The sequence below is a fragment of the Neofelis nebulosa genome, chromosome 1 (assembly GCF_028018385.1).
Source record: "Neofelis nebulosa isolate mNeoNeb1 chromosome 1, mNeoNeb1.pri, whole genome shotgun sequence".
Taxonomy (NCBI): domain Eukaryota; kingdom Metazoa; phylum Chordata; class Mammalia; order Carnivora; family Felidae; genus Neofelis; species Neofelis nebulosa.
Window position 1 is genome coordinate 146,362,772 of NC_080782.1, and position 24,735 is coordinate 146,387,506.

General features: G+C 40.4%; 1 protein-coding gene across 1 annotated transcript; it reads left to right on the forward strand.

Moving 5' to 3' along the window:
• Positions 1-70: 70 nt before the first annotated feature.
• On the forward strand, positions 71-24,339 carry FEM1C (fem-1 homolog C). Its single transcript, XM_058738694.1, has 3 exons — positions 71-399; positions 1,257-1,990; positions 19,594-24,339. Exons 2-3 carry the CDS (start codon positions 1,447-1,449, stop codon positions 20,901-20,903), a joined length of 1,854 nt encoding a protein of 617 aa, XP_058594677.1. The 5' UTR covers positions 71-399; positions 1,257-1,446; the 3' UTR covers positions 20,904-24,339.
• Positions 24,340-24,735: the final 396 nt, after the last annotated feature.

Sequence of the window (24,735 nt, forward strand, 5' to 3'; positions counted from 1 at the left end):
CCCTCCGCGCCGCCCCGCCCCGCCCCGCCCCTACGCGGCTGCTCGCGGCGGCCGCCGCCCTCCCCCGGCCCAATGGCGCGGCTGCCGCGTCAGTGATGTGAAACCTGGCTCAGGCTCGTCCGGCCCCCGGCCCGCAGCCCATTACACCATCCGCCGCGGCATCCGCTGCAGCTGCTGTAGCCCGCGCAGCCAGGGAGGGCGGGAGGCGGCTCGGCGTGGCGGGGCGGGGCGAACGGCGCGGCCGGATTCATTCCTGTGGGGCGCGGGGCATGGAGTAGCTGTGCGGCTGCAGGCGGAGCAGGCCGGCCCGGGCGGCGGCGTGGACAACGGTTTCAATTTAAGGGGGGCGGCCCGAGCCCGAGCGGCCAGCGGCGGTGGGGAGGACCAGCCCCCGGGCAGGTAGTGGTGGCGGCGGGGGCCTGCCAGAGCCCGGGCTGCGGCCTGAGGCGCCCGCGGGGAGGCCTGGGCGGGAAGGGGAAGGAGGGCGCCCCCGGCAGCGGGCGGCGGGCCGGAGGCCCCCAGCTTCGGCGGCCCGGCGGGCGAGGGTCGTGGTCGCTCGGGGAAGGGGCGGCCGGGGTCCGGGGAAGGTGGCGGTGAAGGTTACGGAGGGGCACGGGGTCTGGGGGAACCTGCGATCCCTTGCGGGGTGGGGGGGGGGGGATCAAAATGGGGCGGGCGAAGTTAGAAGGCGGCCGGATTTCCTGAGAGCTTCGAGTAGTTTTAAAGGAAAGCGAACCTTGTCGGGCGAGGGCTTTGGCGTTGGCTGGCCGCGGTTTGTCGTGGCCGACCTTTTTGTTCCTTCTCGAAACCCATTCTGGCCATAGCGAGGCCTTCAGTCTCGCGCCCTTGGCTCGCTCCCCTCTGCAGATGTGAGGAAGAGAAACATTTCTGAACCCGCGTCCCTCGCCGCTTTCGGGTGCACTCTCCCTGGGCGTGTGCAAAGCAAAAACTAGAACAATGCTGGGCTGCTCTGGAGGCGAGAAAACCCGGTCGCCTGTAGTGTTTCAGTTTACCGTATATAGAAAAGAAACTGCCTCCCACCAAACCAAAACATTTGGGTCTGTGTGTAACCTTTTTGTAGTCTTTCCCACCGTGTTTTGGTGGCTTGAGTTGTCCCTTAAGTATGGGACTATCCGGCCCCCTCCCTCCCCCTAAGAGTAGAAATTAAGAAAACCTAAACAGTGTTTTTGCCTTTACCTATGGAAAACTCACAAATCCTCCCCCCCCCCCCTCTTTTTTTTCCTTCCTTTTCCTAGTTTGGTGCTCTGGTTTTCAGATGTTGGAAGGCAGTAAGACAGAACACACTCTCCGTGGTTTTATATCCGTTTGGAGTGCCGTGATTAACATTGAACTTTGGTTCCTGTAACTCTTGCCTGTGTCCGTAGAGTTAGGCTGGGGCTTTGCTTTGAAGGATAAAAAAAGCGCAGCCAACTCAACCGGACATAAATGGATCTAAAGACCGCAGTGTTTAACGCAGCTCGGGATGGCAAACTCCGGCTTCTCACCAAGTTGTTGGCAAGCAAATCCAAAGAGGAGGTTTCCTCCTTGATCTCTGAAAAAACGAATGGGGCCACGCCACTCTTGATGGCCGCCAGGTACGGGCACCTTGATATGGTGGAATTCCTCCTAGAGCAGTGCAGTGCCTGCATAGAGGTCGGGGGCTCCGTCAATTTTGATGGCGAAACCATCGAGGGGGCCCCGCCGTTGTGGGCCGCCTCTGCCGCGGGACATCTGAAGGTGGTTCAGTCTTTGTTAAATCATGGAGCGTCCGTCAACAACACCACTTTGACCAATTCAACCCCTCTCCGAGCCGCCTGTTTCGATGGCCATTTGGAAATAGTAAAGTACCTTGTGGAACACAAAGCCGATTTGGAAGTATCAAACCGCCACGGGCATACGTGCCTGATGATTTCCTGTTACAAAGGACACAAAGAGATTGCGCAGTATTTACTCGAAAAGGGGGCAGACGTTAATAGAAAAAGTGTCAAAGGTGAGTGCAGCCTCTTCGTTTCTGTGTTTTAAGTGTTTACCATCGTTTTCAGGAAGCTGGATGCATCACTGTAAACAGTGGGCGTTGAGTCAGCCCACATTGACAGACCTGTTCCGGCTAGGTGTCCCTTCCAGCATAACCTTGTTGGTTGTTTCTCTGATGTTTGAGAATACGCTGAATGAGTGTGATAACAAGCCCTCAGTCGCTGTGTTAAGTAGCATTTTCCGTCTCTTATTTGGAGTACTCTCCAATTCCTGGGTTCCCCAGACTTACAGGGGATGTTAGTGACAGTTGACCTGAGCCTTTAGGCTTGTTTTCAGCCTACTTGAGAATATACTTCAAGGTAACGTATTTTTTTTTAGCCTAGATTGTTTTGTTTTTTGTTTTCTGTTTTTGTTTTTTAAAGAACGCCGGTGTAGTAGAAACTACTATATTTAGTGACTCATTGTCTTGTGTCTTGGGTAGGCATTTCATTTGTTATTTTGTCAGGGAAGGCCAGGCCACACTGACCTGGAAGGATTAATGTCAGTGGAAAAAGAAAATCTGTCCCCTTCTCTTAATTTAATGTGTGGCCAATAGAAAACCCTTTCACGTGGAGCATGTATTAAATATAGCGAGAGAGAAAACAGATTTTAAATTATGCTACAAAACTGAGCACAAAACAAGGCGTGGATTTGTTGGCTAGCAACAGTGTCAACACCTTTGTGGAAAAGAAGGGCTCAGGTTCACAACTGTGTGTAATTTTCAGGGATGTAATAAACCTAAAGCAGCAAATGATAGTTGCGAAGTTTTGTTTTTTTTTTTTTTTCCCTAAACTCTCAAAGACAACTGTTTTGATAGCGTATTTTGATGCTTGGAACCTTTTTTTTCCCCTTCAGCATGTTTGTTTATACAATAGCAAAGTGATTCACAGCCCAATTTTAAAAAAACTATTAAAACTTAAAAGGAGCCTACATACATGGAACGAAAAATTCAAACAATTCAAATTGATTTCCAGTGTTTACAATGAGAAAGAAGTCTGATTTCTAGACCTCCAGCCCCCTGCAGCCTCTGTTTATAAGCACTCTCCCTGTTTTTTTGTATTCTAGAGATAGTCTGTGTGATGCCAGTATACTTGTCTATGTCTCTTCCTCCCTCTTTCCCTTCTGTTAGTTGATGCATATTATTTTGTTGTTGTTGTTGTTTTTAAACTTTAAATTATCTTGGACGTCATTCAGCTCCAGCACACAGAGCTGCCTCATTCTGTTTCATGGCTACACAGTATTTCATTGTATCAATATACATAATTTATCTAGGCCCTGTTGATGGACAGTTAGGTCACATCCAATATAAGCAGAGCTTCTGTGAATATCCTTAAACAAAAGTGTGGCTTTGCACACTGTGTGAGAATAGCTGTATTATAAATACTTATAAATGGAATTGCCGAATCAAAGGGTGCATTTATCATTGTAGGAGCCTCTGATTGCCTTTTGGAGAGCCTACACCACACAATTAAGGGACACTACATAGTTATTGGACATAATTCACTGAAATTAGTATGATCTTTTTAAAAAAGGCAGGCTCACTGATTTTCTGTAAATTTTTTTTTGTCAGAGAAAATATAAAAATCTCACAAAATTCCACTTATAGACAATCCTTTCGAAAAATATTTCTGAATTTATCATAGAGATACATGTATGTAATTTTATTATATATGCTCTTCTTCTGTAACCCTTTTTTTAGCTTAATAAATAATATCTGTAATGCCACTAATTACAGCCTTTTAATTTCAGTAGCTGCATACTCTCCTAATGGAGGGTTATCTTGCTTCTGTCTTTTCAGTAGGATAAAAAATGTTCCTGTAGACATTCTTTCTTACACATTTTTTCATTTGTTCTTGCTTGTCTTTGAGGTGGGTTGTTGGCTCAAATGACAGCATGACATTTTTGTTTGTTTTCAACACTCATTCTTTTAAAGAAAGCCTGTTTTAAGAGGACAGTTACTGCTTACGTGACCAGGTTACCATGGGAAATGCTTTGAAATCGTAAGTAGCTGAGAGAGGGTTAAAAAGTATGGCTGCTTGGGGCGCCTGGGTGGCTCAGTTGGTTGGGCCACCCGACTTCTGTTCAGGTCATGGTCTCAACTGTGAGTTTGAGCCCCACAGCTCAGAGCCTGGAGCCTGCTTCTGATTTTGTGCCCCCCCCCCCCTAAATAAAATAAATAAACATCAAAAACAAAAGGTATGGCTGCTTGTTTAGGCTTGTTGGATTTGTTGTTTCTTTCGTTTGGGTTTTTTATTCATTAGCCTAATAATACACAGATTGTTAAACTTACATATTTAAGTAAAATTGTTTTAAACCCTTAGGTCATTGGAGAGATGAGTCCTGGTACTGTTTCCCTTATGGTTTTCAGAGGTTCTTTGTCTACTTCTGGAGACAGAATGTGTGAGACACCTGTGCCCTAAGCAGATCACATTTGTGTGAGCATTTTCCCCTAGTAAACTGTGAGTGGTATCTCCCTCGATTACCTTTGCTCTTTCGGAAGAAGGTTCCTTTTATCACCATCATCACATAGCTTTGCATGTGAGGACATGTATGCTGCCTCTTTTGGTCAAATGATCTAATTCTAGAGTTGTTTTTTCCTGCTGTATCAGTATCTACCACTTCTGGCTTTTACAAAAAATTACACTTACCATGAGAAAATAATTTTGTACCAAAAATTATTTTCAGATAGCCTCCTTTATACATATATATATGTATGTGTATATATATATATACATATATGTGTACATATACATATATACATATATACATATATACATATATGTATATGTACACATATATGTATATATATATATACACACACATATACATACAAATATAGTATTTTAAAAATATATATAACATGTATCACTTTGTGTGCATTGCTTTTACCTGTCATGGTGTCTTTTAATTTCAACAGTGATTTTTTTTTTTAAGTTTACTTATTTATTTTGAGAGAGAGAGAGAGAGGGTGAAATGGCATAAGTGGGGGAGGGTCAGAGAGAGAGAGAGGGAGAGAGAGAATCTCAAGCAGACTCTGCACTGTCAGCATGGAGCCCAATGCGGGGCTTGAACTCATGAAACTGAGATCGTGACCTGAGCCGAAACCAAGTCAGATGCTTAATCTGCCGAGCCACCCACGCACCCCTTGACAGCGATTCTTAATGAAAATTGGGGGCTGATTAAAGTATATATGTACCCTCCCCCACTCTGATCCTGAAGCTTCCATTCCTTGATAATCACTCTCTTATTGACTCTAGATTGTTTTATGGATTAATGCATAATAAAAAAGCAGGAACCAGTTGAATCTAAGGGGGAACATTGGAGAAGGATCTATGCGATAGAACATCAAGAAAGGATGTTCTCCTATGTCAACAGCATAGGAGAGTTCCAGTTGTCCACATCCTCTCCAACGTTTGTTACTACTATTTTTTCTTTTGGAGGGGGGAATAGCCATCTCAGTGGGTGTGAAGTGGTATCTCATTGTGGTTTTGATTTTGATTTCACATGATGATGTTCACCATTGTGTGCTTTTCATGTGCTTATTGGCCATTTGTTTATCTTCTTTGGATAGGTGTCTCTTTGTTTGCACTTTTTAAAATTGGGTTATCTTTTTATTACTGAGTTGTAAGAGTAATTTATGTATTATGAACGCAAGTCTTTTATCAGATATTTGATTTGCAAATATTTTCTCCTATTCGGTAGGTTGTTTTTTCACTTTGTTCTTTTTCTTTTTTTTTAAACTTTTTTAACGTTTATTTATTTTTTTGAGACAGAGACAGAGCATGAACGGGGGAGGGTCAAAGAGAGAGGGAGACACAGAATCTGAAACAGGCTCCAGGCTCTGAGCTGTCGGCACAGAGCCTGACGTGGGGCTCGAACTCACAGACCGTGAGATCATGACCTGAGCCGAAGTCGATGCTTAACTGACTAAGCCACAGGCGCCCCATCACTTTGTTATTTTTCTAAGTAAATTTAATTTTTTAAAGAAAATGAGAGAAGTTAAGAGTAACAGAAAGGGAGTCAGGTATAACATTAAAATAAGAGGAACAAGTGAAATGAGTACGTATAACAGACTTAATTTTTTTTTTTTTTTGTAAAAACTGAAGTGATTATAAAATGTCTCTCCTTCCCATTCCTTTTTCCTTCCTTCCTTTCTTTTTATTGAAGTATAGTTGACAGAACATTGTATTTGTTTCAGGTGTACAACATAGTGATTTGAGTAATAACGTACGCAGTGTTCATCATAGTGAGTGTGGTTACCATCTGTCACCACGCCATGTTACTACAGTATTATCGGCTGTATTCCCTGTGCTGTACTCTGTATCCCCATGACTTACTTATTTGATAACTGGAAGTTTGTACCTATTAATCCCCCTTAGCTATCTTGCCCATCCCCCCTTGCACCCTCCCTCTGGAAACCACCTATATTTATGAGTTGCTGTTTTGGTTTGTTCATTTTGTTTTTTAGATTCCACGTACAAGTGAAATCATATGATCTGTGGCTTTTGCTGTCTCACTTATTTCCTTACCATCCCTTTTGTCCCATCCATGTTGTCACAGATGGCAAGATTTCATTCTTTTTTGTAGTTGAATATTACTCCATTGTGTGTGTGTGTGTGTGTGTGTGTGTGTGTACACACAGATGCACACGCACACACACCATGTCGTCTTTATCTGTTTATCTGTCGATGGACGCTCAGGTTGTTTCCATATCTTGGCTGTTGTAAACAGTGCTGCCATAAACATAGGGGTTTATGTATCTTTTCGAATTAGTGTTTTTGTTTCCACAGTGGCTGTACCAGTTTACGTTGGTGTTTTCACTCTTCTGATAGGTATTATTCACAGCAATTTGGATTTTATTTTACAAACTGATTTCTTAAATATTCACCTTGTAGATCACTTAGATTTGACTTAAACTAGAAAATCGTTAAGAATACACTGCAGGGTTTACTGATATCCTTTATTACAAAGGAAAGTTTCTGAGGGTCAAACGGTGTCTAGTCATAGAACACACCCTTTTCCTGCTGTGGCATAGAATTTTCTCATTCACGCATAAGGTGGAGTGGAGATATTCGTTTTTCTGTGTGGTGTGAAATAGGGCTGTGACCTAACCCTCCTTTTCAACTTCTCTTCATGTGTCTTTTTTTTTTTTTAATGTTTATTTATTTTTGAGAGACAGAGACCAAGTGTGAGTGGGGGAGGGGCAGAGAGAGGGAGACAGAACGTGAAGCAGGCTTCAGGCTCCCAACTGTCAGCACAGAGCCCGATGCGGAGGTCGAACTTGTGAACTGTGAAATCATCACTTGAGCTGAAGTCGGATGCTGAACCGACTAAGCCACCCAGGAACCCCCCCCTTTTTATTTTTTAATGTTTATTTATTTTGAGAGAGAGCACAGTGTGGGAGGTGTAGAGAGAGAAGGAAAGAGAGAATCTCAAGCAGGCTCTGTGCTGCCAGTGCAGAACCCATCACAGGGCTTGAACCTATCAACCGTGAGATCATGACCTGATCTGAAATCAAGAGTTGGATGCTTAACCGTCTGAGCCACCAAGGTGCCCCTTCTCTTTGTATTTCTCGATATCATTATTAGATTTGTTAGTTTAATGGCAGACACCTATATGACAAACAGGAAAATAAGATTTCTCTTCTGTTTTGAAAATAAGATTCCTCCTCTGTTTCCCTGGCGCTCATAGTAGCAAAAACCAGCAGCGTAGGCATCACTTAGATCCACCCTGGATCACCTGAATCAGAATCTGCATTTTACTGCGATCCTGTGGTGATTGTGCACATTAAAGCTTGAGAAGCACAACTTTATTTGACTAAAACACACACACACAAAACTTGAACTGTGTGAGAACTTTACAAAACAGCAAAATCTCTTGAATTGATACTGTTAGAAAAAGCAGTTTATAGTAGACATTTTGTATTTGTAAAACATTGTATAGCCCTTACGAGAACATTTTTGTTTCAATAAAAATAGAAGTTGGGCGTGGTTTAGGAACTGACTTAATTCTGATCCTGGAGACCCTAAGTAATCTTATTCAAATGGAGATAGTTACAAATTCTGTGTTGAAGTTCTTGTATGATTTAAGTCGTTAGTTGATTGGTAACAATCTCATGCAGACAATCACTTATTTATTGTTTAGTCAAGCCCAAAACATCTGGTGTGGAGCCAGGGAACTGTTAGGGCTCCAACTAGTTATTACTCAAAATACTAGTTTGTTTTTGGATTACTTATTTTAGGAAAATCTTGACCCCTTCGGTAGGCACAGTGGAGTGTAGTCTCATGTGCCTGCTATCACAAGATTACAGGTCTCTAGAATTAACAGCAGCCAAGATTGGCGCTTGTAGAAAGGTCTTCTTGAGAAATACTGCCATGATTTTTGCTAGTTTTTTGTTTTATTAAGTTTTTATTTTAATTCCAGTATAGCTAACATACAGTGTTATGTTAGTGTCGGGTGTACAACATAGTGATTCAGCGCTTCCACACATTACCCCGTCCCGGTGCGCCTCACGGCAAGTGTGCCTCTCAGTCTCCATCACCTATTTCACCCATCCCCCGAGCCCACCTCCCTTTGGTGACCAAGCGTGTGCACCTCCGTCTCCTTCCCTTAGTGTCCATCCCAGAAGCCTCTCAACGAGTAGGGCTACCTTTTATTCTTCCAGATTCTTCGCACTGTTTCTATGTTCGGTTATAGGGTTGAAAAGTAATATATTTAAGATCATACCGTGTTAACTTTCTGCATAAATACTTTAACTGAATTAACACTTGGACCATTAGCTTGATTTTTAAGAAATGGCCTTTTAACAGACATGCCTTTTGAGAAATCATAAGCATTTTCCATAATGAATTCAGTGTCAGAGTTTTATTTTTTCTTCAAATGAACATGTTCTGAGTCAGGCATTGAGAATTATATAATACAATGTTTATATTCTTTCTTTCTTTTTCTTTAGTTAAAGGTAAATTAAATTTCAATGCTAAATATCCCTAATTTCATCTAAGGTGCCTGGTAATATTAATATTTATTTTTGAACCTTGTGTTCTATTTTTAATTGGCTTTCTTACTCTGAGGACACAAAATTAAGACCTTATGAGGTAGAGATCGCGAATCTTGTGTATTATGGAAGCATTTTTTTTTTAAGTTTATTTTTGAGAGAGAGCATGTGTGCATGAATGGGGCGGGGGGGAGAGAGAATTCCCAAGCAGGCTGCATACTGCACACTGTCAGCATGGAGCTCGATTCAGGGCTTGAACTCACAAACCGTGAGATCATGACCGAAGCTGAAATCAAGATCAGATGTGTAATCGACTGAGCCATCCAGATGTCCCTGGAAACATTTTTAAGAGGCACATAACCCAGGGAAAATGCTTCAGTTGAATATTTAGTAGTGCCTGGCACATGATGTTATACCACCCAGAGTTTAAGTCATTAATAAACCTAGCAAAAATTAAATACAATTTTATTGGTCTTTGACGTATAATTTAGCAGAGGTTAGTCATCAGGACATAGTTAACTTGATTTTTAAATTCAACTTGTTAGATATTTTTCACAAGAACTTGCGTTTAATACTGAAAGCATCTCTCTCGAACGAAACAGTAGAGCAAGGTATATACCATAAATATAGCAGATAACTGATCAACATTTTATAAAATGCATAGAGAAAGTCAGACTAATAGTCCCAGAAACTGGAACGTAAATAGACTTGTCATAAAAGACAATAAAGTTTGTGAACAGACATGGGAAAATGCTCTGTGTATCTAGGTATAGAAGTAATATAAATTAAAATTCGAAAATTCATTCTAGTACCAGAAAGAATACTATAAAAGTGGAACTTTTATTTTATTTTATTAAAAAAAAAGTTTGTTTTTTTTTTAATGTTTATTTTTGAGAGAGAGAGAGAGAGACAGAGACAGAATCTGAAGCAGGCTCCAGGCTGTGAGCTGTCAGCACAGAGCCTGACCTGAGGCTCGAACCCACAAACCGTGAGATCATATCCTGAGCCGAAGTTAGACGCTTAACCAACTGAGCCACCCAGGCGCCTCCTATAAAAGTAGAACTTTTAAAAGATTGTCTAATTACTTTGGAATGAATTAAAGATGTATTTTAAGCTTTCACACATTTGTGATTCTATTTTAAATTAGACATTACTTTTTTTGTCATTTAGTTATCGAGGTATAATTATATACAATAAAACTCATCTTTTTTAGCAAATAGTTCCGTAAGTTTTGATACACATACACTGTAGCTTGCCCACCAGCATAGTAAAGGTAGAACAAGGGTTCCTTCATGCCCCTTTGCAGTTAGCCCCTCTCAATCTGGCCCCTGGCAGTCACTGGTCTGTTATCTGTCCTTACAGGCTTTTAGGCACTAATTGTAATAGTGAAAATCCTGAAGCTCTGCAGACATCCATTGACGGGAGGTGTTTGTGTTAACTTGGTTCATGCCTCCTTGCTTGAACTCACTGTAGAGCCATTAATAATGATTGCGTAGGGGCGCCTGGATGGCGCAGTCGGTTAAGCGTCCGACTTCAGCCAGGTCACGATCTCGCGGTCCGTGAGTTCGAGCCCCGCGTCAGGCTCTGGGCTGATGGCTTGGAGCCTGGAGCCTGTTTCCGATTCTGTGTCTCCCTCTCTCTCTGCCCCTCCCCCGTTCATGCTCTGTCTCTCTCTGTCCCAAAAATAAATAAAAAACGTTGAAAAAAAAAAATAATGATTGCGTAGTATCCATGGAGTTCATGTGGACCATGTACCTACCGGTAGCCCATCGTGACAAAATGACAGATGTAGGAGAAAAGCAGGAAACAGTTGTAAATAGACTGATTAGAACTTTATCAAAACATCTATGTAGAAAGACTTGGAGACTTCAGACAAAAATTATAGTTGCTTTAAAATTACGCCTTTTTTTTTTTTTTTTTTTTTTTTGCCTCCCTTTTCTAAACTTTTGAGTCAAGGTCTAGACTATAATTCAGAAACATTTTTTCAGGGCTTTTAGGACATGAAGCTGTGGTGGTCATATACATAATTTGTTAGAGTAATTAAGATTTCTCTCCTGAGGTTTTACTTTTTAAGCTTACTTTATCCTAAGTTTGAATCACTTTTTGTGATACCAGCTATTAAAAATTTGGGGCGCCTGGGTGGCTCAGTCAGTTAAACGTTCAACTCTTAATTCTGGCTCAGGTCATGGCCCCAGGGTCATGGGATGGAGCCCCGTGTTGGGCTCCACGCTGAGTGTGGAGTTGCTTAAGATCCTCTCCCCCTCTCCCCCTTCCTCCCATCCCCCCTTCCCTCCTTCCCCCCTTCCCTCCTTCCCCCCTTCCCTCCTTCCCTCCTTCCCTCCTTCCCTCCTTCCCTCCTTCCTCCCTTCCTCCCTTCCCTTTCCCCCACTTGTGCACTCTCTATCCCAAAATAAATAATAAATATTTTTTAAATGTTCGTTTATTTTTAAGAGAGAGGGATAGAGTGTGAGCGGGGGAGGGGTAGAGAGAGAAGGAGACCTACAATCTGAATCAGGCTCCAGGCTCTGAGCTGTCATCACAGAGCTTGACGCAGGGCTTGAACCCACCAACTGCGAGATGGTGACCTGAGCCAAAGTTGGATGCTTAACAACTGAGCCACCCAGGAACCCCAATAAATAAACATTTTTCAAAAATTTAAGAATCTTACCTTAGCCTTAGCAGTGTGCTAACTGCTAGCTGGGATACAAAGGAAATATTACATGGGGTCTGTATACTTTAGGAATAGACTGTTAAGGTAAGAAAACCGGTTTGTGTGGCAGTAATATTATACTATTAGAAGATATGACATAATATTATAATAGCCCATGTAGTAGGGTTACCTACCAGGATAAGTGATACATTTATTCACTAGGCATTCTCAAAATGACAAATCGATGTGGTATAAACAAGATGGCCTCTTTGGGCAGCTGAAGTTTCTGTTGAAGCTTGAAGGACAAGAAGTTAAAATGGTAAAGAAGGAAGAGTGTATTACAGGGAAATGAAAAGCCGAGGCGTGGACACGAGTGGGATTGTCCCCCGTGCTGGGAGGGACACTTAGGACAGAGTGACAGGAAGCAGAAGTGGGGTCTCTGCCATGTGAATGATTGATAATGTCTTTTGAATGAGAGTGTTGACCAACTATGGCCAGGGGTCAAATCCTGCCCACCTCCTGTTTTTGCACTGCCTGAAAGCTAAGATGTTTTACCTTTTAATGGTTGGAAACAAATTTAATGAAGAAGAATATTTTATGACTCATGACAATGCCATGAAAGTCATATTTCAGTGCCCATAAGTACAGTTTTGTTGGAAACCAGCCGTCCCCATTCATGTAACGTATGGTCCCTGGATACTTCTTGACATGGCAGAGTCGAGTGGCTACAACAGAGACCTTACAGCTTGCAAAACCTAAAAATAACTGTCGAGCCCTTTATAGAAGAAGTTTGCCAGCTCCTGGCAAGATTCACAGTGCAGCATTCTTATTGGACGTGCTGATAAATGAGGCTGGAGAAGTAGGGTAGGGTAAAATCCATTCCTCATAGTGTGTCTTACGTGTGTTACCACTAACCAAGATTCAGCTTTACTTCACATGTTTTTTCTAAAACTATGGATTTCTTCCTTGTCCTCCCACCCTGCACAGATAGTGCCTTGAGAATCAGTGCTGTGGGATTCTTCAAGCCATCTTTAAGATTTTCAGCTGTTTCTTTAGAGGAAGCATGAAGGGTGTTGAGTTGGAAAGTAACATGATCAGTGGAGTTTCATTAGGAGGTTTGGCTTGTATTAGATAAAACTTACTCATCAGAATTGAGGATGACTAGCATTTAAAATATGACCCCAGGAATGAGCAGAGCACTACGGTGGTGATTGGGAGGCATGGGTGTGTGTTCTATTACTAATGTCTCTGTTTTCTATTTGTAAAATAAGTGTTTTCTCTGCCTGCATAGTTATAGATGTAAGATGACAAGGGGGCAACAGTTGATACATAACATTTAGGAAAATAAAAAATGCTGTGCTGCCGTATGGATACTGTTTTCTTCTCTGATGTCTGCTTTTTATTATTTGCTTCTGCTTTCTCTGGGTTTAATTTACTGTTTTTCTCCTTTACTTTCTTGAGATGGAAGTGTGGCCATCTTTTTAAAGCCTTTCTTCTTTTCTAACATGTACCTTTGAGCACAATTTCAGCCATACCCCACCAGATCAATTACTTAAGGTTTTTGTTCTCATCCAGTTACAAATATTTTCAGTTTTTCCATTGGGATTTCTTCCTTGACCTGTAGGTTATTTAGAAGTATATATTTAGGGGCGCCTGGGTGGCGCAGTCGGTTAAGCGTCCGACTTCAGCCAGGTCACGATCTCGCGGTCCGTGAGTTCGAGCCCCGCGTCAGGCTCTGGGCTGATGGCTCGGAGCCTGGAGCCTGTTTCCGATTCTGTGTCTCCCTCTCTCTCTGCCCCTCCCCCGTTCATGCTCTGTCTCTCTCTGTCCCAAAAATAAATAAAAAGCGTTGAAAAAAAAATTTAAAAAAAAAAAAAAAAAAAAAAAGAAGTATATATTTAAAATTTCAAATATATGGAGATTTTTCTAGGGTTTTGTTGGTGTTGGGGTGTGTGTGTGTGTGTGTGTGTGTTTGATATCTAACTTGCATTGTGAACTTAGAACATAATCAGGGATATCAGTCCCTTGACATTTCTGTGTGACTCTCTTTATGGCCAGAATGTGGTTGATGTTTCTATTCTTCCCTATATCCTTGGAAGAAAATGGTATTCTACAGGTGTTGAGTCCAGTGTTCATTTATATATGTCCGTTAAATCATGTTTGTTAATTGTGTTCAAAATCTTCTATATCCTTACTGGTTTTGGTCTTCTGTACTGAGAAGTGTGTTCAGGTGTACTTGCCCGATTGTGCATTTGCCCGATTCTCCTTGGAGTTCTGTTGATTCTTTGCTCTATATAATTCAACCTATGTTCTTAAGTCAAAAGAAATTTAGAGTTACAGTATCTTTATGTTGTTTTGAATTTTATATCCTTATAAAATATTTCCCTTTATCTCTAATTAGCCATGCTTTTTGCCTTAACGTCTGCTTAGTTAGCATCTGCTTAGTCCTTTTATTTAATTTATTTTTTTTAACATTTATTTATTTTTTGAGAGAGTGTGAGTGGTAGAAGGGCAGAGAGAGAGGGAGTCACAGATTCAGAAGCAAGCTCCAGGCTCTGAGCTTTCAGCACAGAACCTGATGCAGGGCTCGAACTCAGTGAACCGCGAGATCACAACCTGAGCCAAAGTCGGCTGCTTAACTGACTGAGCAGGCACCCCAGTCCTGTATTTTAATATCACACAGCTTCCTTATAGTTACTTTTTGCATAGGGTATAAATTTTTTTCCCTTTTTTTCCTCTTTAGCCTTTTCCTGCCCTTGTATTGAAGGTTGTGTCTCCTGTAAGCAGCATGTAGTTGAGTTTTATGTATTTGTATTTTCAGTCTGACATTTTATGTCTTTTAATGGGAACATTTCGTTTGCTTGCTTTTAATGTAATTACTAACATATTTGGATTTTAATCTCTATTTTCTGATTTTTATTTGTCCTATCTGGTTTGTGTTCTTTGTTTCTCATTTTTTTGTCTGAATTCTTTTTTTCTTATTTCATTTTCTTTCTCTATATTAGAGACTACATAATAATGACATGCTGCATATCCACTGTTATTTTATGGATTACTGTACTACCTTGACTTACCAAAGGAATAACATAAATTTCTTTTTTATTTTATTTATTTCTTTTTTCATTTTTCAAATTTACATCCAGGTTGGTTAGCACATTGTGCAATAATGATTTCAGGAGTAGAATCCAGTGATTCATCCATTAACGTGTAACACCCAGTGTTCATCCCAACAAGTATCCTCCTTAATGCCCCTTGCCCATTTAGCTCATGGGCCCCCCCACAAACCCCTCCAGCAAACCTTAGTTTGTTCTCTATATTTAAGAGTCTCTTCTGTTTTGTCCTCCTCCCTGTATTTATATTATTTTTGCTTCTCTTTCCCTTATGTTCATCTGTTTTGTATCTTAAATTCCACATATGAGTGAAGTCCTATGCTATTTGTCTTTCTCTGGCTAATTTCGCTTAGCATAATACCCTCTAGTTCCATCCACGTAGCTGCAAATGGCAAGATTTCATTCTTCATGATTGCTAAGTAATAACTCCATTGAATATATATATATATATATATTGCATTTTTATCCATTCATCAGTCGATGGACTTGGGCTCTTCCCATGCTTTGGCTATTGTCAGTAGTGCTGCTATAAACATGGGGGTGCATGTGCCCCTTTGAAACATTACACCTGTATCCCTTGGATAAATACCTAGTAGTGCAATTGCTGGGTCGTAGGGTAGTTCTGTTTTTAATTTTTTGAGGAACTTCCATCCTGTTTTCCACAGTGGCTGCACCAATTTACATTCCCACCAAACAGTCCACAAGAGTTCCTTTTCTTCACCAAAGCTTGTTATTTCTTGTCTTTTTGATACTAGCCATTCTCACAGATGTGACGTGGTATCTCAGTGTGGTTTTGATTTGTATTTCTCTGATGATGAGTGATGTTGAGCTTTTTTTCATGTGTCTGTTAAGCCATCTTGATGCCTTCTTTAGAAATGTGTCTATTCAAGGAATAACATAAATTTCTGATTTTACCTCTGTCCGAGCCTTGCAAACATGTTTAGAATAGTTGAATTCCACTTTACCCTCCTTTTATGCTGTTGCTGTGAAGCGTTTCATTGCTCTGTATGCATTTCAAGCCCTACAAAGCACTGTTCTTTCCAAAGTCTCCATTTCTTACGTATTTATCCCTTTTATTGATGCTTCTGTCCATATCTCGATGCTTCCATGCGGCTCATCTTTGTTTTGCCTAGAGAGAACACCCCGTAGTATTTAGGTCTGCTGGTCATAAGTACCTTGGTTTTTCTCTTTTCGTTCTTGCCTGAACCAGTGCTTCATTTCACATTTATTCTTGGTGTGGGTGTAAAATTCGAGTTGGCGCTTCCCTTCCTTCAGTGCTTTTAAGATACCATTCTGTTGACTCCCAAGTTCCTATTCCCCAGGAGGGCTTGGCTCTCAGACTAGCGGCTCTTTTGCAGATGGTTTCCACCTGTGCTCTGGTTGTAACGTTTCTCTCTTTGCCTTCGCACTGGGCAGTTTTGCTGTAGTGAGCCTGGAGGTGATATTCTTTGTATTTCTCTGTCTTGGTATTTGTAAAACTTCCTAAATTTGTGGTTAGTACTTCATCAGCTTCAGGAAATTCTCAGACTTTAGCTGTTTAAGTATTGCTTTGGGCCCATTTTCTTCCTCTAGAATTCTGGCTTTCAGGTTGTTAACCCTCTGACATCGTCTCTCACTGTCCCTGCTTTGCCAGCCTGTCCCCTCCATGCTGCTTTCTGTCTATTTTCACCTCACTTATTGTCCAGTCCCTCAGTCTCTCTTCAGCTGTATGTAATCTGCTTTTAAAGCCACCCACTGAGGTTTTCAGTTCTAGAACATCCGTTTTGTTCCTTTTTTGTAGTTTCCACTTTTCTAATTCTCAGAAATGTTTTTTAATCTCTCATACTTTGCTAAGCATAATTATTATTCTGAGGTCTGTGTCTGATAACTATATTATCTGGATCTTCTGTTGGGCCTATCAGCTCTTAGTTGTCTTGGTTTTGTGTTGCAGTTCCTTTGATTGGATACTTAACATTATATATAAAGAGTATAAAAAAATAATTTGAGCTATAGCAAATAGACAATATCTTCTCTAATTACTATTTGTATTTGCTTCTGGCTTTTGACTAGTTTAACTAGCAATCCCGAATTTCCTTAATTCAGTATCAACATGATCTTAAACTGGATTTAGGTTCCTCCAGTACCTGGTTTGTTTGCAGTTTGCCTTAACTGCTAGGGTGCAGCCCTTCAGAGCTATGACTCAGAGTGTATGGTGAGGGGGGAGGGAGGGGGTGCAGGGAGCAGTTCAAAGTTCCCTTCTTAGTGGGTTCTGGACTCTGGTTTTCTCCCCTGGCTCTGCCAAGTTGTCAGAAGCTCCACTCAGTTTTTTACTAGCTGCTGCTTCCAGAATTGGTAGAGGCCACTGGGGGAAGCGTCCCCAAATCCTGGACATCTCTAATTTTCTTTCTGCTCCCAGATGTTGTCCACTTTTTAGCTCTTTGCTAAATCAAACAGATTTTTAAAAATAAAATTTTCAGCTTTTCTAGTTCTTACCGGGAAGATTGATCATACTCTGCCATTACTAGATGTGAAACTCTTCTGTATGTTTTTTATTTTTAAAAGTCATCTTTTTCAGTCTATGGTGTATTTCAGTACAGCAATTCAGTTAATTAAGAAAATGACTTCTCACAATCTAAAATTCTGATCAAGAATATGTCAATATGTTTTAAAAGAACTCAGTAAAATTCTAAGTCAATTCAGACAAAAAAAAAAAAAGAAAATGACTTCTCTTGCGTTGTTTATTTTTTTTAAGTTTATTTATTTTGAGAGAGACACATATGGCACGAGTAGGGGAGGGGCAGAGAGAGAGGGAGACAGAGAATCCCAAGCAGGCTGCGGGCTGTCCACAGGGAGCCCAACACAGCACCCGAACTCATGAAACCGAGAGACCATGACCTGAGCCTAAACCAAGAGTCGGATGCTTAACTGACTGAGCCACCTGGTGCCCCTCTTGCATTCTTATTCTTGATTTTATATGACTCTGAATGGAGAAGAATGCCATTGAAACCTTATATTTCCCTTATATTGTCTCTTTTTTAGAGGGAAAAAGTACTATTAGGGATTTTTAATTTTAAAAGTTTTAAAAATACATTTAGTAGTAGCTGTGTTTTTTAATGGAAATTATTTTGAACAAATGAACATTAGTAGTCAGAAGCTCTGGGCTCTCTGAGTGCTTGGTTATATACACATTGCTAAAACATGCCATCAGACACCATTCCATTGTGGACCTTTGAAATCTTGAGTCAGAATAAATATATGCAGATAATCATGTAATTCCTGTAGGTATCATGGAAGAATAAACAGGATAAGTCTGTGGAAAGATTAAAGTCCTAATGTGTCATAACTTGCTTTTTGGAATTTTAGTTAATAGATTTGTTATGTGAAGTATTCAAGTTTAAACCAGTGTTTAGTATACCTGCTGTGTCAGCATCCCCCCACCCTGAGCCGGCCTCCCCCCCATGTCTGGAGGTGAGTCAGCATACCATTGTAATCATGGCTAAGATGTATTGCGGTGACGTAATGAAGGGTGTGCAGCTGGATCCTAAGGGGGGAGGCACAGGTGGGGTCGAGAGGAATCTTTGCAGGCTTTTTTTGCTGTTTCCTTGTCGTAAAAGGTCACACACAGCAGTTTTCTGCCCAGGGAACCGCATTAGAGACTCAGAGCCCAGGGGTTTTCTTGGAGGCTAGTCACATAGGCACCCTTTGCGGAAATACCCCAAATTCCAGGCTCTCAGAAGGAAAGCAGGTATTCAGCGTAAACTATATTATCAATACAAACAGGAAGCCACCCTTATCATTTAAGGAGAGTTTTCTGAACTCTTCACCAGACGAGTTCTCAGGTGTCAGCTGAGGGCTGTCCCTTAGCAAGCAGCTAGTTCTTTCTGAGGATAACCAGTCTCTGCCAGCTATGTTAACTCTTTTCTGCACATGTGCCTCAAATGACTCACTGTTGAGATTTTTTGCAAACACCGTGTAGAAATACCAAAGGTCTGTGTGATAATTTTTGTTATGATAACTGGTAAAATGTTTGGCATTGAACTCGGGCAACTGAAATACTTCGGTGGTTGTATTGTCTTAATATGTTGCGTACAGGCTTTTACGACATGTGCCTGTTGTCCGTTTTAATCCACGTGTGGGAAGAACAAGACCGCATCAGAACATTTAGTACATCTGAAAAAAATGTTTAAAAAATTAAATTACCATGGGAAGTAATCCATTACGAAAGGACACTTCAGATGTCTCTTTTAAACTTCATATCGAACCACCCACATATTTTTTTCAGATTTTAGTGGACTTGTTTTTCTTATGGGAGCTGAGGAAAGTACTTTGTCACCGAGGATTTTGACTAAGACAGCTTACCTCCCCATTTGACAATCAAATATTGAAAGACATAATTTCTGACTACTATTAGAATCAAACTAGAGGATCTTAGATATCATGGATTCAATTTCTTGTTTTTAAATGTGGAAGCTGACCCAGAAAGTTAAGTGACTGCAGAGTTGAATAGCTGGTTAATTTCATTTCATCACTTTTGAGTCAAAGAATATGCACTTGAAAACATTATTTAAAAACCCAAGAGGCCATGGATTAATTTTGAATTTCATTTAGTGATTTGGATGATCCTTTCATGCCTAATTTGGTCATATAGTAACCAAACTTAACAAGTGTTTATTTAACTTCCGCTGTGTGTCAGACACTAGTTTTAGGTGCCGGGATAATTTTTTCTCATGTGTAGTCAAATTAATGTCCCACAAAGGGCGGCCTGGGACTGCCTGCTTCTCTTTAGGTTCCTCATGTGTTCCATTGTACCCTGGTCCCTCAAAATCTCTTTCTTTCCTCTCCTTAAGGTAATACTGCATTGCACGATTGCGCGGAATCTGGAAGTTTGGACATCATGAAGATGCTTCTCATGTATTGTGCCAAGATGGAAAAGGATGGTTATGGAATGACTCCCCTTCTCTCAGCAAGTGTTACTGGTCACACAAATATTGTGGATTTTCTGACTCACCATGCACAGACGAGCAAGACAGAACGGATCAATGCTCTGGAGCTTCTGGGAGCTACATTTGTAGACAAAAAAAGAGATCTGCTTGGGGCCTTGAAATACTGGAAAAAGGCCATGAACATGAGGTACAGTGATAGGACTAATATAATTAGCAAGCCAGTACCACAGACACTGATAATGGCTTACGATTACGCCAAGGAGGTAAACAGTACAGAGGAACTAGAAGGTCTTATTGCTGACCCCGATGAGATGAGAATGCAGGCACTATTGATTAGAGAGCGCATTCTTGGCCCTTCGCATCCCGATACCTCTTACTATATTAGATACAGAGGCGCAGTCTATGCGGACTCTGGAAACTTCAAACGATGCATCAACCTGTGGAAGTATGCTTTGGATATGCAGCAGAACAATTTGGACCCTTTAAGCCCAATGACCGCCAGCAGCTTGTTATCTTTTGCAGAACTGTTCTCTTTTATGCTGCAGGATCGGGCTAAAGGTCTGCTGGGCACCACTGTTACATTTGACGATCTTATGGGCATACTGTGCAAAAGTGTCCTTGAAATAGAGCGAGCCATCAAACAAACTCAGTGTCCGGCCGACCCATTACAGTTAAATAAGGCTCTTTCCATTATTTTGCACTTGATTTGCTTATTAGAAAAAGTTCCTTGTACTCTAGAACAGGACCATTTCAAAAAGCAGACGATATACAGGTTTCTGAAGCTGCATCCGAGGGGAAAGAATAACTTTAGCCCTCTTCATCTGGCCGTGGACAAGAATACCACGTGTGTGGGGCGGTACCCTGTTTGTAAATTCCCATCTCTGCAAGTGACTGCCATACTGATCGAATGCGGTGCTGATGTGAACGTCAGAGACTCCGACGACAACAGTCCCCTGCACATCGCTGCTCTCAACAACCATCCAGACATCATGAATCTCCTTATTAAATCAGGTGCACATTTTGATGCCACAAACCTGCACAAACAAACTGCTAGCGACTTGCTGGACGAGAAGGAAATAGCTAAAAATTTGATCCAGCCCATAAACCATACCACCCTGCAGTGTCTCGCTGCTCGTGTCATAGTGAATCATAGAATATATTACAAAGGGCACATTCCAGAGAAGCTGGAGACCTTTGTTTCACTTCATAGATGATGACCGGACTATATGTTCTGCACTGTCAAAGCACGAATCGGTAACCGTTGTTTCATAAACGAGCACTGTTGTGATGACACCAGCATTCACTTAGCTTGATCTCCTCGTGCTCTCATTGGCTAAAGCATTAGAAGCATCCGATTGACAGGATTGGTTTCCCAGTATTTAATATAAATATACCATATAATATATTGTTGGTGAATTATTGAGAAATGTAATGTCCTCTTCAAATTTCTAAAATTGTCTGCCAAAGGCTTACCTGTTCTGGTTTTGTTTGCTGTTGGGTGTTTGGGACAGAGTTCACCGTTTTTCAGTGGTGTCTTTATACTTTACTGGTTTGTGAATTTTATACAATCGAAAAATCTTTCTTTTTCCTGCTTCCTCCTTCTCTTCTCCAAGCTTCTTCCCCGTTTCTGCTTCCTTTGTTTTCCTAACCATTTCTACTTCAGAGTTTTTTCCCCCCTTACGGACCCATGCTAGGTCGTACACCCTCTCCGGACCTGTTAACCATTTGCAGTTACCATAAGTGCTTTATCTTCTCTATGCACCGGCTTAAACTTGACTGTTGTATGTTAGCACATTTTCTATGCAGCAGTTGGTCAACTTCGACTCAAAACACTGTTAAGTTTCGTTACAAAATTCATTTTATGAAAGTGGTACTCTCTGTAGCATGAGTTTTTAGAGCTACAGGTTAGCTACCCGAGCTCAAGCTCTTTTGTTTCTTTGTTTTTTTTTTTTTTCTCTTTTTCTTCACTTCTGAGGTTTCTCTCTCTACTCCACTGAAATTATCGTGTGCTAAATTTGGGAAACAAATCTATTCTAATTCATTAACCCAGTTGAAATTTAGGTCTGTCATCTTAATATATCATGCAGTACAAGGAAGAATCTTTATAAAGCGACCCACCTTTCATGCTGCGCCAGCATTGGCCCGCTTGTGCTGATGATGTGATTAGGTGTAGAGCATTTGCTTAAATTTAACCTCAAAGTTTATCATACAGCTTTAATGAGTCACATTGACATAATTCAGCACTTGAACTGCAGATCACTTTTAGTTACCAAAAGAGCTAAAGCATGTCAGTGGCATGATGCTTGCCAAGCCAGATCTAGGCATCTAGGATAATTAAGGTATTTTAGTATGCAATTTACTGCCCTAGTATCAGAGGTCAGTAGAGTGTCCATTCTTTCTTTCTTCCAGCCTAAGTATACCTTTAAAGATACCTTGCATGAATTACTTTGGTCTCAGTTATTTGTCACTGTAGTTAAACACAAAGGTTGCAGTGCTTTCTATATTCCCTTACTGAAAGTTAGCTTTGCTCTGCTTTTCTCTTTTTATGTGTCGTTTTTTTTGTTCGTTCGTTTTCTGCGAACAGCTTTGCTAACACCACCACACACAGAAAGGGCTCTTTTAAGAAACGATAAGTGAAAAGTATTAAAAAAAAAAAAAAAAAAAGATTCAGGTAATTCTCATTCAGCACTTTATTGTTATTCAGAATGAAATTTATGATGGCACATTTGCCCTGCAAATGTCTTAATGAAATTGTTCTGAATAAAAAAGCTCCTCATTTGTTGGAGAAAAACTCAAGTTTACCTGTGAGTCGAATGAGCTGGATCACTTGGGTTTTTGCTTCCATTTTATTCTGAGGGTTTGATGTAATGGTATTTAAGGAGTCATCACTGCAAAGAATCACATTAGGTTTATTTCATCTTTATTCAGTACAAAACTCATAATGAACAGTAGTAACTAAAAAAGCATTAGACTTACTTTCTGATTAAATAATTGAGGTTTAATTTTTTTTTTTTTTTTTAAGATATCTTTACTAGGTTGTGAATTGAATTTCACCATTGAAAAGGGTGAATGGGATATAAATGGTCACTCTCTAGCCTTTCGATGAAGAGATTTTAAAACCATATTTACCACGGACAAATTTGATGGGATATTTGAGCTGCCACATGTATTAGTAATTTATGATTTAGACAAATATGCTAGAACTCTCAGACATCAGTATTTTGAAATCATTTGCCTCTGACCTTGTGGTATAAGAATTATATATGCATGAGCTACTTTTTTTAAAAAGGGAAACTTTGTAAGTACAGTAAATCTACACCAGTAGATCTCAGTAATTTGGGGGTAAATGATGAGCAATTGGATTTTTAAGTGATTTAACATTTTCCCCTCTTTTTTGGGAGGGGATAAGAGGGCTTACGTGCTCGTATAGTAACACACACCTCACTGTACTTTATAGGTGAACTTGAATCATACAACTTTAGTGGAACTAGGGATTTCTTGACATAGCCTTTTCCACCACTAAATATTGATCACTTAGAACAGTTCTTCGGCCTTGAGAACTGAAATGCCTTATTTCAGTTTAGGGTACAGTTCTCTGTTCGCTATCTAATGCCGTTTGGAGCTCTTGAAAAATCCGTTAGTTTGATAGCTGAGAATGGTCCATGATTTCATTCTGGAGGAGGTTGGTTAAGAAACGTGACCTTGGACACCGTTAAGGCCTTTGTCTGAAAGTATTCTCGCAATCGTTCTTGACTGAATTAAAAAAATACTTAAATTTATGTTCCTTTTTTTTAACCACAAATGAGTACTTTAATACTTGATGAGCTAATTGTACTTGTGGGATTCGAACTAAACTATACTGTAACATAGTGATGTTCGCTGGGGTTTATAAGTTTTGGTGACATTTCTGTACAAATGCCCTGTAAGGCCTGCTGAATTTCCGATGTTCTGCTCTTGATCATTCCTGGAAGGGAAATGGTCATTTTACTCAGATTATTAGATACCAGTCTACTTTATAAAGACAAGTGGATTATAGGTTTAAAAAAGAGTCATTTTCTTACCCATAAATCTGACATGGGCATAAAACCCAAATCAGCAAAAACTAACATGGTACCCATGACGACTTTGAAGTTAAGCAATTGCTCACTGACAAAGTGACTACCTTAATGTGTAATATCTTAGAGACCCCGCAGCTACTGTGACTTGGGAACATTCTTTAAATTTGTATGTGAAAAAGTAGCTCTTCAAAATCATTTTGCCCAGCTGAAACCTTAGGTTGAATTTTACAGGTAAAATAATCCTTGTAATTATCAGAATTGTGGGAACCAGATGAGATAATAACCATTTTCTCGCGTAATGCGACGGCAGCATTCTTGCATGGAACTTTAACCATTTTAGAGTTAGATCCTAGAGAAACTAATTGGTCGTCATACTTTCTCTTCTCTCTTTTTTCTTTTCTTTTTTTTCTTTTTGCCCTCATATGTCACTAAACAACTAGTTTCTCCCTTTTGTCACTTCCCATTGCGTATTTTTCAGAAGAAGTACTGTATTCAGATGCCAGCCGATAAGTTGTCACATAATGGAAAATGATATGCCACAACATTCATTGTAAGGTTTAATAAAATTAAATTTGCACCAAATACAAGCGTATTCTTATTAACTCTTAAGACTGGATGCTTTGATAGTGTACTTCTGTTTCCAAACATACCACCTCAGTAATTTATGGTCAGAACTGTTAGAGATAGCATTATTGTTCATACTTCTGTGTAAAAAACAAGGATGGATTTGTACAGTTTGTTCTAATTTCTTTTCCAGTGAAAACCACAGAAACGAAGATAGGAAAAGACGTTCAGTGCATGGGAGAGGGGCTGCTTTTAACTCTTAGCCTTGTATTTTAATGAGTTTGGTATTAGGTATCAGAAGTATGTCATAAATATATTACTGTGAAGGTAAATCCCATCAATTTATTTCCATCACTTTTTTTTTAATCTTTTTTTTTTTTGAGAGAGAGAGAGAGAGGGCGCTAGTGAGGGAGACAGAATCTGA